We start from the raw sequence: 18,761 nt of genomic DNA on the forward strand, positions 1-18,761 counted from the left end.
ATTAGATTCCGTTTCTGCCAATAGTTCCTACCAAATTAAATCAAATATCTGACATCTTACTTCATCATCATTTTAAAATGTCTGACTTTCGACTATCAAAAAATGAAAACATGCTGATACACTTGTGACCAGAAAGAATTTAAAGATGGCATAATGCTTAAAGATGCGATAACCACATAAAAGCATATCAGAAGAATTCAACTGAAGATGAACAGTGAACAAATTAAGAACACTCACTCTCCTTTCTCTGAATCAGACTTGTACTCTCCATTTGAAGCCCGTTTCTTGGCAGCCAACTGTAACAAATACATTGTTTTGACCATCAGTTGCATTAATAGTTTGTTTTAGTATGATAACAACGTGTGTTTCAAGTGTCAATACAAATGTTGTATTGTCTCTAGTGTCTATTAGCTAAGGCATGATGAGGATAGATAGATAGAAGAAGAAGTACCCCTATTCAGTTGGATGTAACATGGGTACTGACCTGTGCCTTCTTCTGCTTGACGGCACTGGCAATGGACGGAGCATCCCCCACCACCACCTCAGACACATCCCCCAAACCGGGCTCAGCCCCATGCTTTCCCTCCTTCTTGGGCTGTATGTTCAGCAACTCAGCCATCAGATCTGCCTCCGCCGCTTCTCCCTGAGCCATCTGACCCATCTCCGCCAACGCTGACGCCTCGTTCGCCTCCATCTTCTCCATCTCTAACACGTCTCCGTGGATCCCGAACTGGGTGGGGTCTGGCATGTTTCCCAAAATGTCTGTCACCTTCATGTTCTTGGCCCCTTCAACGAGGCCGCCCCCGAACATAGTGGTCCACAAGATATGAAAGAAACCCCAAACTAGGCTGTAGACAAAGTGGAAGAGGCCTGTAATGATCATCCAGAAGAAAGAGAAGAAACCCTGCACCATTTCTCTAACACTCATCTTCCTGAATTTTCTGTACTGCCGCCTCATGCTCTTGAGAGTGAGCAGCTGGCGGAAGTGGCAGAGACTTTTTCTCATGGAGATGCAGGCGATTGTAAAAGCCGAGGAAGATTCCATCATCACGCTCTCCTCCTCTTCCTCTTCCTGGTTTTCCACCACACTCTGCTTGTCGTCCTCATCTTCCTCTGGACGCTCCACTGGGTCTGGCTCTGAGATTTGAGAGGCCAGTTGCATCTCAAAGATGGTGTCCTCACAGAAGTTGACAAATAGTTCCATCTTCTCACTCTCCCCGCCTTCGTTGACGACATCGAAGATGAATTGCCGCTTTGACTCTTTCACCTGAGGCTTTTCCCACTGAGTGCGACTTGACTCACTGATCTCAAAGTAGACTCTCTCAATGCGCTTAGCACCACCCATGATCTCAATACGACCCAAATAGGGCTCAAAATAGCTGAGGACGCTCTCAGCCAGGTCGAGGAATGTTGAGAGGCGGGCATCGTGAGGCATATGCTCAGAGAGATTGGTAAGCAACACAGCCACATTAAAGCCAATGTCCTTGGCAGGTTCATGAAATCTCTCCACAAACTGCTCGTAATTGAACATGTCATTCTCATCCGCCTCAGCACAGGAGAGAAGAAACTCAATCTCAGACTGGGAATATTGTTTCTGGTTCTCCATGGACTTTTGGAAATCTTTCTTTGATATAACCCCTTTGCTCTCGGGGTCATATTCCTTGAAGCTGTCTGAGGTAGTCAGGTCCTTCAACTTGAGGAACATGTCGAAGAATTTTAGGATCATCTCCACATTGCTAGAAGATTCTACCAAGGTGTCCACCATTTGTTTTCCAATAGTACCATTGACAACATTACCTGTGAAGTAATGGAGAAAGAGACCAAAGCAAAGTTTTTCAGTACACACAATAACAAGCAACAGTCTCCATGCAGATTAAGCAAAGCTGCTTTGGGAAATATTTGATTACATTCCGAGCAAACAAATCTGTTTAATGAAAGTCACAGAAGAGATAATATCCTTGCAAACTACTGCTGCTGGTGCAGCTAATATGGTGTTGGTAAGTCATTAAAAAGTAAACCTTCGAGAAGAGAGAGCATCATGACGATCATGTCCTTCTGTAGGTCCAGCAGCTCCTTCAATAATTCAATCTGACTGGAGTCCTGTTAGGAGAAGACAAAAAAGGGAAACCCTGACTGTCACTAAACCATATCACAGAGTACTGATGGCCTCCCTGTAAGGGTACAGCCATCCTGTCTAATGTCCCTGAGAGATCAAGGCTGCCTCACATTGTAGGGACCCACAATAGCTGTGCTGCGGCCCAGAAGGGCCTTCTAGGTAACATCCATCCATCAGCACCAGGGTTAATGCTATTTTACTGTCTCCGAGCAGATGGCTAGGTCAGTCTGACTCATTTAGGGTCTCTGTGGAGCCTGTATTCAGCATGCAGTAAATCTGCAGTGCACTTTGATGCGCTAAATTCAAACCCTTCCACCTGTGCTCTCCTTCATCCTGGCTTCTAATGTCAGACCAAGCCTTTTCCTGATGGCCATGAGATAAGGTTAGGCGGGTGGATTTCATCCCAATCCTGGCTTATTGGGCATGGATAAAATATCATAGATGGAGGCATGCATCATATAGCTGAGCGGAATGACAAATGTAATTGTACTGCAGTAGCCTGAGGTTATCCGTGAGCCTGGAGAGACCTCTACTGGCTACAGATATTTTAAAACAGCATTTGGCTGACAAAGACAAACACCATTGGTGGATTAAGTATTCAGATTTTAATTTAAGTAATGTAAAAGTAGCAATACTACCGTTCAGAAGTATTCAATTACAAGCAAATTTTTTGCATTTAAATTTTCACTTAAGTAAAAGTACATGAGTTTTTTCATGAAACTGTACATTGGTATTAAAAGCAACATTTCATAAAGCAGAATGGCCTCTTTCAGAGTTAATTCCTGTATATGTTTCATGATATTGGATTATTATCTCTGATGCCTTCATGAATGAGCATAATTTTTATCTTGTGGGTGTCTGGGAGCCAAATAATTAAGATCCCATAAAACTACTTATATGGTATATGTCTTAACCACTTGGCTACAAGATATCCCCAAGATTAAAATTGCACTTATAGATTAATGCACACCCTGATTTGATTCCAGCAGCCTTACTCTGTTGCATGTCATATCTCCCTTTCTCCCCCTGTAATCCCATTTATATTGACTGTAAAACTGTCAAATGAAGGCAAAAATGCCAAAAGACAACACTTAATCTATCAATTCATTTAGTAGAGCTAATTTTAACCACTACACTGAATCTATAATACTGCACCATATTTTTATTTTTTATAAAAAACGAATCTGCAAAGTAATTACTAACTATACTATAGCTGTCAAATACATGAAGCAGATATATGGGTAGCACACAGCATAGCATGAAAGGGAAAAACTCAAGTACAAGTATGTCAAAACTGTACTTAAGTACAGTACAAATGCAACACCACCATAGTATTACCATCATACATACATACCTGGGATAACTTCATCTGCATGTTGGCAAAAACATGCAAGAAGCCCACCACTGCGTCCCACAGCCTGCTGTGAGCCAGGCTCTGCTGGTTCCCAATACATGGACCCTGGAGATGATCACACAGTATCAAATTCAGTCTTTTAAGCTCAGAATTTTAATCCGTACTTGTTTTTGTGAAGTGTGGTGTGATATCATACCTGGATATACTCAGTTAAAGAGTTGAAGACCTGCTTGGCCACTGACAGTGCTCTGGAGAAGTTCCTCTGACCTGCTTCATCTATAACGTCCTTACCAGAGTAGTACCAGTAGAAATCACTGATGGATTCCTAATAGAAGAAACAGAACATTAAAAAATGTAAATGAATATATTAAACTTTTGTCTGTAATAGCAACATACCTGGAGTCTTAGTAGGTAGTCTACAGTGCTAATGATGATGTTGACTGTAGTTGTGTTCCCTGTCTGAGTCCTCAGGAAATTCTGAAAATCTAAAACAAAAGATAAAATGAGTACATTCACACTACCTAGCCTAGTATAACACTGTTTTGAGAGACATGCAGATTGAGGTAACATCTCCTTTAATTCTGGTTTATGTAAAAGTGTCCACCTACCATTGTTGTGGCCCTCACAGAGAAGCTGCAGGAACCTAAAGAGATCCTTAGTGAACTCATCATTCTGCAGTACCTTGGAACCTGAGGACAGGAAATGAGATTAACTGCCCCTTTCAGTGATAAGAAGGTCAGAGACCAATCATTTTAATGTCAGTACAGGCATCGGGGCTTGCATGGCTTTCACTTTCTTGTAAAGCTGCTATCTAGTTGTCAAACGTCATCAAATCATGTGCACCATATCTGGGGTTCAGATCACACAGACAAGGTATAGTCAGTCCCTCCAGGAAGTTGCGAGGTTTCGATCGAAACAATTAACGCATATTCAACCAATCACCGCGGATTTTGCACGACGTTAGAAACCGCAACTTTTTCACAAAACTTACCAACCATTGCAGTTTCCTCTGCAAAACGCTGCGATTATGCGTCGTTTGCTTGTTCCTAGCTGTGAAGATGCAGACCATGCAGATGCGTGTGACGCGAATGAATGATTTTATTTTCACTGGAACAAGTTGCCTTAAATGTCTTACGAATTATACATAAACATATATTAACAATAAAAAAAATTTAAAAAACTGCTGTAAAATTGGAAATTTTAGGCCGCGACTGTAAAGTAAAGTCTGCATAATCCTGGAGGGACTATATAATGCATCATTTCACAAACTAAAACAAGGTTTATTATGCGAATAAAACTTTTTTTTAACAATAGCAAAGCTTTGTTGTTTCTTACAATCAAAGCTTTGGGAGATTTATTTCTTGTTACACGCTGGTTAGTATCGTCAAAATTAATATAAATAAAAGGTCCCACACAAATGACAAGCACTGACTTCTTATAAAAGAAGTGTAAGAAAAGCGGAGAGATTTGAGTCAGTTTGGGGCACCTGACCCTGGACTGAACAATCTATCCAGATGTCATAGAAGCATGCATGCGTTCCTTCAGTCCAAGGTACAAAAGAAGGTGATTGTATTGCATTCAGGGCAAGGGAGGAGGGCGAATGGGGGAGAGAAAGATTGGAAGGGAATGAGCAGAGGGAGGAAGGAGTTGAACGGAGAGCAATCAAGATGTCAGCATTGCATAAAATAAGTAGAATCTAAACCATGTATTTACCCCGCTCACTCACGTTGACTGCGACCGATGAGATAAAAAACATGATCAGAGGAAAACAAACAAACAAACAAAACAAAAAGCAGACATAAGCAAAGGAGAAGACATTGATATTCAATCAGAAGAAGTAGGAACAGGAGAGAATGATAGCGCTATAGAAATATCTTTACATACTCACATTGATTTACGACACTGACACGCGGTAACAATTACACAAAGTCTTAAATTACAGTCTGCTCGTGTTTCAGTGTTCAGAATACAGCTTAGACAGTACTAACAATTACCATCACTTATGCCTGAGCTTATGAGGTGAAAATGAGCTGGGATATGCATGAGAAAAACATATTTTTATACTGTATGCTACCCATCAGGTCAAATAGAGATGTCTGATTAAATGTGGATTTTCATGTGGATGTAGCTGTGACTGTGAGTGCTTTTAAGTGGCAGACAAGGCCGAGACAGGACTTAGACATACAGTAGCACAGGTTTACCTGCATGATGATGACAGACAACATGACAAACGAGAGACAGACGTGAAGTGAGGATGGGCTTGTACAAACTAAAGAGTAGATGTTTCGTCAAGCTGCGTCATTTGTCTAGCAGCCAATTACAAGCCTGTATAAATATGTATCACTTACAGATTGCACTGTGGTTTTGGCCACATGTGTAACACTGAATGGCTGAAATACCTTGCTGAAGAAAAAGGTCCGTCTGCAAAAGCTACAAACTCCATAACCTCTGTTTCATTGTCTGTTTACAAAGATACTCTCAAATCTGCAGCAGATCAGCATTTAGCAACACAGAAAGCGGCACATAAATTGCTGAACTTTTAGTATTAAGGTTCTGGCTATACTGTGCTTTTTCTACAATGATACAAAGAATAAAATCATACTATGGCGCAGATATTTACTTGTTCAGCACCACACTAATATACTGTGCAAGCTTTTTACATCAGTGTGATTAAAAAAAAGACAAATCAATCACTCAAATTGTTGGTGAATCAACAACTAGGACAGACTGTTTACCATGTTTATTATCCTCACTTACTTGATCCCTCTTCAGTAACCATCCCCAGACCTTCTGCTTTATTTTGCCTTTCAAAAGCATTCAAGTCCAGGACACTGTAGGGAATAAAAGACAAAGCATGACCTATGATACATTTCTTTTTTATATTCTGCAATATGTATTTTAAAGGGGCACTCCAGGAACGTAGTATTGCTTTATTGCAGTATTGTATTTAGTATTATATAAGTTAGGCGACTTAGGCGATATAATTCAAAAAATTGTCCTGACTTTTAGTCTAAATTGATTGGCTCATTAATAAGCACCCATGTTTTCAAAGCCAACAGTCCCAGTTTTTAATGGTTGGTTGTCATAGGCTGCCTGAGCAGTGTGTGACGGCTGCCTCGCTGAACTTCTGCACCTCGCATGCCTGAGTTGACCACACAGAAAGTGATTCTGCTGCAGCCGTGCACGGCTCACAGAAAAAACAGAGAAGCAGCTGAGACTCGTTGTGCTACGCACTGCAGACGCAGGCAGTGTGGACTGGGCTTAAAGGAGGCTTTCTATTACATTTATACAACTGACCTTTCTGTGTAAAATTGATGGAGTTCCCCTTTAAATTGAAGTTGAGAAATAAAGTAAATTGTATGTTCTGTGTGTGATAATTGGTTTGGCTTCATTACCTGCAAGACATCATTAGTCCAGACAAACTTTTGAAAAAGCCAACATCTCTTTTTTCCTTCAGGTAGTCCAACATTTTCTGGATCGAGACAAAAGCACATTAAATAGCGAGCTGATGCTTTTAACTTTGCAACACAATACTGCATGCTGACTGATGTGTACCTGTTGGACCAGTATGTTCCCCCCGTTGAGGATAGAGATGCCTAGTTGCAGGGTGAAAGTCACCATAGCACCAAGTCGACCTGATGACCGCAAATCATATATCATACAGTCGCTATACCAGTAGTGGCAGTTATAAGAAGTCAGACAGGAGAATGTGTTTTCCTACCTTTGCTGGCACTGATCATCTGAAGCACCATCTCTGCAGCTCCTCGATCGTGTAGTCTGGCTTGCTGATACAGCATTTTTTGCTTCTCCATTTCCTTTTCCTGTATGAAATGATAATACAGTAAGCACCACTTCTGAATATGAATCAAAAACAAAGTAAAGTGTAGTCCGAGAGAGATCAATAGCACCTCAAATGTCTTCTCTTTTCCCTCCTCCTCTTCTTCTTCTTCCCCTTCAGCACAACTCTAAAAGAGAAAGGACAATGTGCAACCTGCTACATTTTGCTGAACAGCATACATTTCAGTAAAAGCAATTTAGAGAATGAAGTACCTTTGCCATCATATCTGCATATGCAATATACAAAGGATCCTCTTCCAAAGAACTAACAAAAAAGAAAGATAAATATTCTGTGATTAAATCTTGCATAGCAAACAATCACATCTCATCTTTAAATAATAATAAGCAAGTTTCAGTTTGATTGTATTTATAGCCACTGCAATGTATGTACAGTAAGCAGCAGGATTACAGAGAAATACTAAAAAAACTGCTTGTGTTTCTCTCCTAGCGTAAAATGTATTCCGATGATTTAGCTTAATGCAGCTCTTTATTAGCTAAGAGGCAGGCCAAAACTATTAGCACAGATGGAGAGAAGTGTGTTTGTGCCAGGTGGTCAGGTGTGTGACTCCAAGTGTGTATTTACCTGCACTCAGTCAGAGCATTGTGGCTGAAATGCAGAATGAGCTGGTGAAGAGGGTCCGGCTGCTTTCTCTCCTCCTCCTCTTCCTCTTCCTCCACTTTGGGCTGCGTTTTCTGGACAAACCCATACAAGTAAATCTTGCAGCTGGGGCATGTCGTCTCAATATCAGCTAGAAATCTGAACTGTAACACTTTGTATGAACAGCAGTTACAGTCACTATATATCACTTACCTTAAGAAAATCATGCTGTATCAGAAAAAAGCCAATGCACGCTGATAGCATGCACACAATAAACCACAAAAACGAGCACGGACACAATGGCACATCCACACACATGCTGCCACGTGCACATACGTAAACACACAGGAGATGATGTTCAGCAGTGTTAAAAGGTGGAGATTGGAGTTAAGCATGACTCTCCATGAGCCCAGTTAACACTTTATCATGATAAACTTCCCATGATAGCAGACATTGGAACTATTTTCCTGTAGGGCAAATATGTATGCTTGGTTGGCTGAATTATACATTTCTTCATCTGTCACACCCTCTACTTCTTATGTGGTGCCCTGTAGCTTTAATTTCAAATAATGTGGAAAAGATATGGTTGTTAAAAGGGATAAAAAAGATTAGATTTTGTAAAAGTTGTATTAATTCAAATTTTTATCTTCATTTCATTATTGAAAATGAGAAAAAAAGACACCCATTGGCACAGTAGGGTATGTCGAGTTCCAGCATGCCTTCATGATAGTCTCCAGATCAGAGAACTGAATTTATCAAACTCTATTTCATGAATCCTTCAAGCATTTTTAATCAAGCTATGCATATTAAGCTGTAGGTTATCATGTTCTACAAAGCGCAAAATATTTTCACTTTTGTGAAATTGTAAAAAATCAGCTATGTTCTGTATCTCTTTTGCTTTCTCTACAAACTCAATGCATGATTGTGATGTTTTATGATTGTTCAAATTTAAGAAAGACACCAAAACTTTCAAAAATTTAATTGGTAAGTCAAAGCATCGAGGCAGGATGCCGTAATGCGGATTGGACCATTACGTCTAGTTTGATGTCGAAATTGTAGATCTTAAGACAGCAGAAAATACCCTGTAAAGACGTTGATTTTGGAAGTCTTACGGGGTTTGGACCATTAGACGTCCATATACCCAGCCTTTTTTGGCGTAGGGGCTGCATTTGGCTGCGTGCCTATGTTGTAGTCATGTGGGCTCTTGCTAGTGGTTATTATCACATATGTATTATACACGTTATTTGTGTAGGGTGGAACTGGAGCCGTAATGGGAAATGTTAGGGATGATAACAGTAAGGGTGCTGTCTAGGCAATGCAACAATTTGAACAAGCATGAGCATGTTACTCATTCAGGTAAAATGAATGCTCCCTGCTCCACCCCAACTCGATTCTACTGACGTGCTCCCGGCCACTTTAGGCCTACTCTACAATCCTTTACAGGTTGTCATTCCTATCCAGAAGGCTAACAACAAACCATATGTGTGTTTTTATCCAGTCTCAATTATATGACAAAATATTTTTAAAGAAAAAGATTTGAACTATAATTGTAAAATATATTTCCCTCCATGGCTGCACTATATATATATATATCACCATTAATCAGAAAAGATCTCATCCAGTTTACATTGAAATCAGTAGCTTGCAGAACTACTCGCCCAATTTAATCTACTTAAAATTCAACAGGTTGCCATTCGTGCTCTAATACTACCATTTAGTGGGCACTTATGAATAAATCAAGTGGTACATTTAAAATGTACATATTAGCAGGGTATACTCTGTCATCGTTAGACCTACAATTTTGACACAATAATGCAGACGTCAAACTAGACATAATCGTCCAATCTGCATTCCATATCTTACCAATGTTGGATGGCACACAGTGGTCGAGATACATCAGCGGGCTCTGACATCAACGGTGATGTCATGCTTGCCAAAAAAATGGGCACGTAGTTGAAAAACATCATATGGATGACTGAGTGTGTCCCAGTGGTACGTGGTGGAACTGGGGCGCTTTCAAGCACTTTTAACAATGACACAAGTAAAGGAAAGTGGTGCTGTAAGGGCGACGCTCAGCACATGGGTACCAACAAGAGGGCACTGGGGAACGACAAAAGTACTTACTGCAAGATCCTGCACTAGCTTCTCCTCAAAAGAGTATTCCTCTGTTTCTATCCATATTCTCTGATAGGCCAGGAGGAAGAGGTTAATAGAGCGATGCCTAAGGAAGGTTGAGAGGACATTAGCCTGGGTTAGATAGGAGCAAAGCAAAGGAGGAGAGAAGTCCCTTTAGGAGAGGTTAATACTGGTTAGTTTAGGGTACTGGCACACCCAACTGGTCACCCTTAATCAAACTATTCTTTTTTTTATATCTAGTCGTAAACTCTCATCAGCAGGTAGACTGGATTAATGAGTTCATCTAATTACGGAACTTCTATTAATTACCCATGTCTCTGCACATCAGTGACAGTTAAAGGAATATTTTGACATTTAAGGAACGAGAGTAAGATGAGAAGATTACATGGTTAGCTTAGCTTATAGGTGGAAACAGCTAGCCTCACTCTGTCTAAAAGTTAAAAAGTTAAAAATCCACCTACAAGCAAATCTAAAGCCAAGAAAGCCATTATATTAGAATTATAAGAATATTTCCCAAAATGTGGAACTATTCCTTTAACTTGCTCACTTGCTGCATTACTGTACAGATGTGGACCAGTGGAAAAGCCAGCGGGAATATCTGAATGGGAGTTACATCTTTCGCATAAACCGTGCCTGGAGGAGAGCAAGAGGTAGTTAAGAGAGGTATGCAAAGGTCATACAGTAGTGACACTGGGTCAGCACTACGTTACCGTCAGCATGGAGAGCAGACTGTCATAGTCTGAGTTCTCATGCATTATCTCCAGCCAAATATGTCGGTAGGCATTCAGGAAGTAATTATTATTTTTGTGCCTGAGGGGATGAGGTACAATAGAGTGTGACATTGAGGAGAGAACAAAGGCTGAATAGAGAGACAAAAGAGAAAAGATGACATCTGAATGTGTTAAACTCAGGGAGAGTCGACATTATCCAGAAGCTTCACATCCACCCACAAACACCAATCTATTACTCCAAATAAAAACAATCAATTGTGCCTGCATTGTAAATACTGTCTGATAATTATTAACTACGCTGTGTCATATTTCACTGTCAACAACTCTGAATAAATGAGTCATACTGTCAGGCAGGCGGGCGGCATCGTCTGAGCACATATTGAAGATGGCCACCCCCAGGTTGGGTCTCATAATTGTTTTCCTCCCTACTGTAGCGCTCTGCCTGACTTCCTGTGATTGAGTTACAGAGCAGCAGGGCATGAAATTGCTAGTGTCCCTTTTTTTCTACTCCTTGATAACAGCTGCAGGCTAGACATTTGTCCTACAGACGGAGGGAGGGAGGCTGTGCATTAATGCAGGGTCAGAACCCAGGAAGAGAGAAATGAGAGTTGTGAGTCAGGCAGAAGAAGAAGTTGTGTTTGGCCAGTAAACACAAAGGTGATGTTACAACACTTGCTACACATTTTTTCCATCTGCTAGTAGTACTACAGGGAGCTCTCTGCTACTGTTGAATGCGGGGTGAAAAAAAACGCCACAACAAATATGTAGAAGCTCTAGGTGTAATATATACAGTCATACCTTGGCAGATTATAAAGTGGAGCCATGCGGAAGCAGGCGACAACCGCTCGCTTCCTCTGTTTGGAAAGCAACTTCTGCCATACACATTTCTTGGATCTCAATGGCTGCTCCACCTATTGGGAGTAGAAGACGATTACACGATTAATCAACAAATTCTCTACCAGCTAAACCTGAGAAAAGAAAATCTCTAAAGACAGTGAACTGGCATTTTTTTTTAGCATTTTGGTGACTCACTGTGAAACTGTGTGACTGTTTGTGTATAAGTGAAAGGAGAAGGAAAATGGTCAAGCGGCCCAGTGCAGGTTTGCTGTCATCACTGAGGTCAAACCACGTAAAAACCACAGGGTGTGACACATAGCCGATTGTGTGCTTTTTGAGGCTGAACTAACCAGAGTCTACACCTGGTTACACATCCACACACAAGAACGCTAAAATAAATGTAACATCATTTGCCAGCATATTTGAAGTGTCATGAGCTGTATATTTTGGTGACCCTGCACCTTCACAGTTGTGAGTGTCATTTGGAGCTCACAATATGTTTGGGTATGTATGAATGTCTGAGCCCAACCTGCTCCAGGTTGAAGACAGCAGCAGAGATCCTCTGGATGCGGTCCACCACCCTCTCAGGGTCTGGAGGCCCCTCAGTTCTCATCGCTATGTCCTTGTACAGGTTTAACTGCCACCTCACCGCAGGGTCCTCTGACTGACAGGGTGTTAGAAAAAAAGCATGTAGAATACAATATATACATTCTTTGGAAGGAAAGAACCACCTACAGTTATGATATTGATTTTGACATGATCACCTTCACTCGAAGATGCAGATTCTGCCGAATATGGTCTTTGACCTCTTCGTCTGTGTCTCTCTAATAAACAACAGCAGGATTAGGGATGCAACATTAAGCTTTATGATTCTGAAATGTAGTTGTTCTTGTTTGGGTGCATGGTCACATAAAAGCTGTCTCACCATGAGGTAGCGAGTCTTGGCCAGAGAGATGAGCTCTTGGTCTCCCGGAGTACACATGTTGAGGCCGATTGGCAGCATCTTCTTTAAAGCGGCCACAATCAGCGAGGTCTGGATAGAGTAGAACTCACCGCGCCTTTTTTTGTGTCTCCTCTCCTGATCCTGTCCTCCAGACTGAAAAAAAACCATGATATTAACTTTAACTTAATTTCAAAGTGGTGAATACAAAGAGCTTTGGCGGTTTAATAAGCTAGTCTTTTTGGGTAATACATACTATTTCCCCTTTTTTGCTATAATTAATGTTGCACTAAAGCGCTTCTTTGAAATATTTAAACTAATACCGTCACAGTATTTTCTTGGAACTTACTTCACAGTGGGAGCACTCACACTGTATTTGAACAAAAGCCAGAGGTAACTGAGGCATTTATTTTTTCAGCCCTGGCAGAATCTGCGACCAGACAGAATCTGTGCCACTGAAGCATTAAGAAGTTTCACACCTCAGCTGAAAAGCAGAACTAGCAGACTGCCTCTGTTGGAACAGCGAGATGTTACCAGTGAGGAAGAAAGTCACAGTCTTGAGCCAAATTGAAGCAGCTGGCTCAGTAAAAACACTAATTTCCATATTAATATATATACACAGAGACACACACACACAAAACACACACTTACCACACATCGACTACAACATAATATTAATAGCTTGAGGTAACTATTGGCCAAACACACCAGGGTACCACAATCCATCAACCGCACACCAGTGACATGTGATCACATGATTTGCTACAAAGGGGCTGGGCCTCATTACTCCAGATGAGACGTGGTCCGCCCATAAGGGAATGAGGAATGACCAAAGTTACCATATCACACATGGTGATGAATGGAGGCCACAAATAATCAGGTGACATGATATATAACTACACTAAAGGCTATATAGCACAGCGGCACAAACTATTGGCTTTTCTCCTTGGCGACTGGAGCACATAAGCCAATAAGCTGGCAGGTAAACAGCTCATGCACTGCATCACTCTACCTTTTCCTTAAAGGACTGTTTGAGACAGAGAGACAGAAAGAGAAAGGCAGATAGAAGAAAATGATGAGAGGGCAGTTAATGAAGGCACACAGTCCTCACATGGACGTGCGCTGAAATGAAAACCATTTGTTTGCCTTTTAAACAGCTAAATCAGGCAGACAAGAAAAAAAATGTTCTAATCCCTGTAATGCTGACAAGGGCTGAAGATAGGGAGAAATATTTGTCAACTGAGGGATGTATGTTAGTTTCTGTCATCTACCGTAACGAGGGTGCATGCATAAATTCATACACGCACACACACAAACACACAGTCAAAAGTCAAAGTCAGTCATGATCCTGCTTATTTCTGGTTCTTTTTCAGCTTTCTCATACAAACATGCATGCAAGTTTGATGGGTAACAGTTTCATGAGACATGACTAAGAGGGTTTTAATCTGCAGCCAGAAAAAGGAAATAAATTTGACAGTGCTGAGAAGTAGTGAGCTAATACAAAACCTACCTTAGACATCTTGGTTTTATTATCTCCAGTCAAGAAAGAAAGGTTGTTGATTTCATTCTGGACCACAAAGTTCTGCTCTTCTCTTTTGAAATTCTGCAGGAAGACACACGCCAAAGACATCAGTGTTCTAATTCGTAACAGCTGCCTCTTTTTTGTGGCTAAACAAGTATGGAGATGAGGAAACTTACATGTGACTTGCACCAGAGGATAAATATCTCAGCGACCATTCTGAAGAGCTCGTTGGAGTCAGCATCTGGTTCTTTCAGCCACCTGGACCTGCAGTAAAAGAGACAGATTAAAACATCTGCCCCAATCTCCTCCCAAAAATAAACTCTATCATCCATTGCTCAGTGATTTAACCTGTTGTTGTCCACATAGCGGATAAGCATGGGGTAAAAGGCGTACAGGTCCCTGCAGAGTACAGCAAACTCGTCCAGGATCAGCAACTCGGCCTCCTGGGTGTCTCCCTTACTGTCTGCCTTCAACAGCTCTTCCTCAGACACCACCTTCACTGTCTTCTTCTTCAGCTTCTCCAGCGTAGGCAGGAAGTGGCTCTTTAGCAGGTCTGCACGGGCCTTGCTGATGATGGGTTGAACATACACTGAACAGTAAAAGAGAGAGAAAATTTTACTTTATTACACTGGTTACATTTAGTTTAAAATGTGTAAGTATATCACGGTATACCACAATGGCACTTCAACCATGAAAGCTTTTACACTTGCTTATATATGTGGTTCTAAACTCAAACAAAACTTAAACAAGATGTAGCCCTTTTGTTGTTTATATCCTGTAGCATTCAACGTTTACAGTGGGAGCAACACCATTTTTTGGAATAAATAAAAGAAAAAATGCTAGTTAGCACTAGCAGAGAGGCTGACACTGGTTTGGAAGGTGCTATGGTTCATGCAAAATTCCTGTGAGATGGTAAGGCTACAACTACAAAAGATAAAGAAATTAAGCTGGGTGTGGCATTCTCCCTTATTATAATGATTGGTTATAGCAACCCATGCCCACCTGCAATTCTCTTCATCCAGGAGGCCTCATCGATGCCCAGGTTGTTGTTTAGGATCTTGAGGATGTTGCCTAGAATGAGGCTGAGGTGCTCTGAGGTGACGGTGGTGCAGCAGACACTGCCCCCGCTGGCTATCTGGTTCTCAGGCCCCTTTTCCCACCAGTAGGACAGATAGTTACATAGCATGGGCAGCACCACCTCGATAACATGAGGCATCTCTGTGTACCGTGCTCCAGACTCAGCCATGTCATTGATGTCCTTCATCAGACCGTCCAGCCGTGGCATCCCGGGACACATCTCCTCGACTGAGTCTGGTATGCCTAGGACTGAAAACACCACAGGAAATTGAAATGTGATTACAACAATATCTACACTATCAAATATATATATATATATAATATATACCTATATTATATAAATATTATATAATATAATCATATATATATTTTTATCATATATATAATTTATAAAAGGGGGGAAGGGGTGTTTTAAAACCTTAATATAAAGTTAAGCCACCAGTAAGCCGTGCTGACCAATATGGGAAGATAAAAAATCTGACCCCTTTTCTCATAAACTGTAAAAAAACATCTCAAAAATGAATAGATGTACAGACCAACGCTCATTATCTATAATTATAGCTGTTTGATTGGCTAAACCCAAAATGGTCCAATGTAAGTGATGAACTCCCTTTATTTTAGAAAAAAAATAAATTACATATGACTCACTGGCTCGTTCTCCGTGGCACTCGTTGGTATTAAAGACCCGGAGCAGGGGTTTGTACGGTGTTTGAGCCAAAGTGGCTCCAGGAAGGCTAAGCAGGCCATGCTCCCAGCCCCAGTGTGGCCCCAGAACACTGACCCGAGAGCTGGTAAGCTGTCTAGGGGAACGTAGGGAGGAAGGAAGTCGGTGGGAAAGGCCTGCACCCAGAATATCATTTGTGTTGAGGTTTTTAAAGCCAATGGATGCCACAATGTTGAAAAGCCTTGAGATACCCTTTCTACCCCATAGATTGGTTTTTCCCCCCAAGTACCCAGTGCATAGAGGCTGGTCCCAGAATACCGAAATAGGCAGGAAAAAACCACCTTGGACATCGTCCAACGTAAGAAGAAAATAAGAAAAATTAGAAACAAGAACTAGTTGCCCCTAACCGAGGCCAAATGTTAGCAGCTGCTGGTGAGGCGTGTACTTGAGGCACCCCAGCAGTGTTTCAAAGCCTTAATGACTAATATCAGCATGCTAACTTCCTCACAAAGGTAATGCTAACATGTGGATGTATACCAAGTATTTACTGTGTTCACCATCTTGTTTTAATGTGTTAGCATGTTACCTAATTATGCCAATCGAAGTAAAGATGGGAATTCCACCTTTTTTCCATCCATTTGGTAAAGTTAAAGTTTGTCCTGATTATGGCGCCAGATGAAAAGTCAGAGAATCACCAAAGTTACCACAATTAAGGTTTATAAATGTCTGGACCAAAATTAATTAATACAAAATAAAAAATTTTAGTAAAAAACTGAACCAATCTGTATGGGGTTGAGATATTTCAGTAGATAACCGACCAACTGTGTGAAAGGCTGTTGTTATTTTGCTAATTTATATCTATTTCAGGAATGTTACTGTACATTTGTGTAAGTAAGCGATAGGTATGTCCCATGGTGTCAGGAAATAAGAAGCATGTAATCACTGCATAACATTAAACTTAACATTGAAACTTGACTCCAGTTTTTTAGCAGCCTCCCGCACATTACGTTTGATCATTCCTTTGCTTTCAGGACTCACAAAGCAGGTCGATTCCAAAGTGGTGTTGAGTGATGTGTTCAAACAGAGCGGTTAAAATGGGGAGCAGAGCTACAGTGGTGTAGTTTATATTCTGCGACACCCCTTTCATCTGGGAGCGAGAGTGAGTGAATTTCCCCAGCTTCAGGTTCTCGAACGTCTTCTCCAGGTCCTCTGCGGCGTTCTCAAAGAACGTCCTTAGCCCCACCCTAACCAGCTCTGAGCCCGACTTCATCACCGTCCTGTTAGAGTGAAAGAGCGTGTGATAAATGACTGAAACTAAATGAGACATGCAAGGGCAGAGCTATAATAAACCACTGGATACCCCTTGGTATGCAAAGGACAACGCTGTTTACCCATGGTAGGACAGGCTCAGATATACAATTACTTCATTTTCACAGTCTGTGAAGGTTTTAGTCATGAAATATGATGTGAGTATCAACCTGACAGCCCTTACACAAAAACACAGATGATTTATTTAATGATTTAGGTGGATATTTAAATCTAAGGTGAGTTTGGAGCTTAGATAACATGCACACAATGCATTAATATGATTAGTCTGTCCATTTTCAGCATTTCAGAGTTCATAACATTGGTAAATAAATTATCCATTGTTAAACCTTGATATGTCCCAGTAGGAAGGAGAAATGAAAAAGAGTGTTTGGGCATCAGCTGTAGCTCTTCAGCACAAACAAGACACAATAATACATTGCTGATTTAGCCTCATTATGTGTGAGCTCCATTAACAAACAGTACATTGTGTCTAAAGAACACTATAAGCCCGGGGCTACATGTGGCATATGAAATTTGTTTTGCTTATTTAAATGCCAGAGGATGCTCTTTGTTAATGCCAGTGCCTCCCATAAGACACCAGAGTAATAACTGTTTAAAAGAAAATGTTCATGACAAATGCTCCTCTTGAGGGTCCTATAGAGGTTAGACTTTACGTCATTGCTTAACAGAGGAAAACATTTAATTGGTTTCTCAGACAATTATTGTTGAAACAACAGCTCATTATCCAGCTGAGGGCTTTTGTTAACATTTAAAAAAATTTAAACTTTTCCTTTCAAGGAGAAAACTCTAAGTCGCCAGGTTCCCTGTGAGTCTTAAGTGCTGTACTCACCTGGTGTCCAGGGTGTGTGCCAGGATATGCAGACAGCTGACAATGGTAGTGGAGTCAATCCCTACAACACAACACAACAGCCATCAATATGATGTAAACACACACTGTCGCCCATGTGTAGTGTGACCTGAACTGAGCCTCTCATGGCAGCAGTGAGTTCATTTCTGTGTGCATACCACACCCAGCAGCTTCCAATCCTCCAGTAACAGGGGGTGGGTTACAGGCTCAGTTAGATAAGGTTAGTAAATCAATAATTAGTTCACCACCTCAGCTGGATGTGGGATCTTCACTGTGATCAGGGGAACATTGGTTAAAGTAATGAATTCAGTGGTTTAGTCCATTGATTTAACTGTAAAAGCATTAAAATCTAAATATTCAGTCATATTTTCAGTGGCAGTGGCTCAAGCTGCTGTTGTTTTAAGGGAATGTTCAACACTTTGGGATATATACATATTTGCTTTCTTGCCGGGAGTTAGATGTCAAGATTAATACCACTCTCATGTCCGTATGAAAACTGGGGATAACATTTAGCCTGGCGCTGTACAAAGGTAATAAAATTAGCCTACAAGCACCTCTAAAACTAAATAATTAATACATTTTTGCTTGTTTAATATATATTTAATAAAAAGTGCATTTTTACAGATAAATGTTCTAGTATTTGGTGTCTAATATGTTACCAATGATAAAGTCCTTAAAACAAGCCCCTTCAGTTATTGGGAACCAAAAGCCACCCAACAGACCCAACTTAAGACGTGATAAACATTCACTTTTACAACACACACACACACACA

At 40.9% G+C, this 18,761-nt stretch overlaps 1 protein-coding gene across 1 annotated transcript in view; it reads right to left on the reverse strand.

The window, feature by feature from the left end:
- The window catches only part of LOC118336940 (ryanodine receptor 3-like), a 101,741-nt gene that overhangs the window by 7,662 nt on the left and 75,318 nt on the right, over positions 1–18,761 (reverse strand). Inside the window, exons 62-89 of the mRNA XM_035673712.1 lie at positions 17,971–18,031; positions 16,851–17,089; positions 15,797–15,988; positions 15,074–15,397; positions 14,420–14,660; positions 14,248–14,335; positions 14,060–14,152; positions 13,562–13,576; positions 12,535–12,705; positions 12,374–12,433; positions 12,139–12,273; positions 11,571–11,683; positions 10,030–10,126; positions 7,891–8,000; positions 7,521–7,572; positions 7,379–7,435; positions 7,192–7,291; positions 7,026–7,105; positions 6,866–6,942; positions 6,228–6,301; positions 5,184–5,201; positions 4,079–4,159; positions 3,867–3,955; positions 3,667–3,795; positions 3,471–3,575; positions 2,019–2,100; positions 485–1,797; positions 238–296 (exon numbers count right to left, since the gene is read on the reverse strand). Of these exons, the coding sequence (XP_035529605.1) occupies positions 238–296; positions 485–1,797; positions 2,019–2,100; positions 3,471–3,575; positions 3,667–3,795; positions 3,867–3,955; positions 4,079–4,159; positions 5,184–5,201; positions 6,228–6,301; positions 6,866–6,942; positions 7,026–7,105; positions 7,192–7,291; positions 7,379–7,435; positions 7,521–7,572; positions 7,891–8,000; positions 10,030–10,126; positions 11,571–11,683; positions 12,139–12,273; positions 12,374–12,433; positions 12,535–12,705; positions 13,562–13,576; positions 14,060–14,152; positions 14,248–14,335; positions 14,420–14,660; positions 15,074–15,397; positions 15,797–15,988; positions 16,851–17,089; positions 17,971–18,031 (4,255 nt within the window). The remainder of the gene's footprint in view (positions 1–237; positions 297–484; positions 1,798–2,018; positions 2,101–3,470; positions 3,576–3,666; positions 3,796–3,866; positions 3,956–4,078; positions 4,160–5,183; positions 5,202–6,227; positions 6,302–6,865; positions 6,943–7,025; positions 7,106–7,191; positions 7,292–7,378; positions 7,436–7,520; positions 7,573–7,890; positions 8,001–10,029; positions 10,127–11,570; positions 11,684–12,138; positions 12,274–12,373; positions 12,434–12,534; positions 12,706–13,561; positions 13,577–14,059; positions 14,153–14,247; positions 14,336–14,419; positions 14,661–15,073; positions 15,398–15,796; positions 15,989–16,850; positions 17,090–17,970; positions 18,032–18,761) is intronic.

Source organism: Morone saxatilis, unplaced genomic scaffold (assembly GCF_004916995.1).
Source record: "Morone saxatilis isolate NCDOM2014 unplaced genomic scaffold, NCSU_SB_2.0 Contig3, whole genome shotgun sequence".
NCBI lineage: Eukaryota > Metazoa > Chordata > Actinopteri > Moronidae > Morone > Morone saxatilis.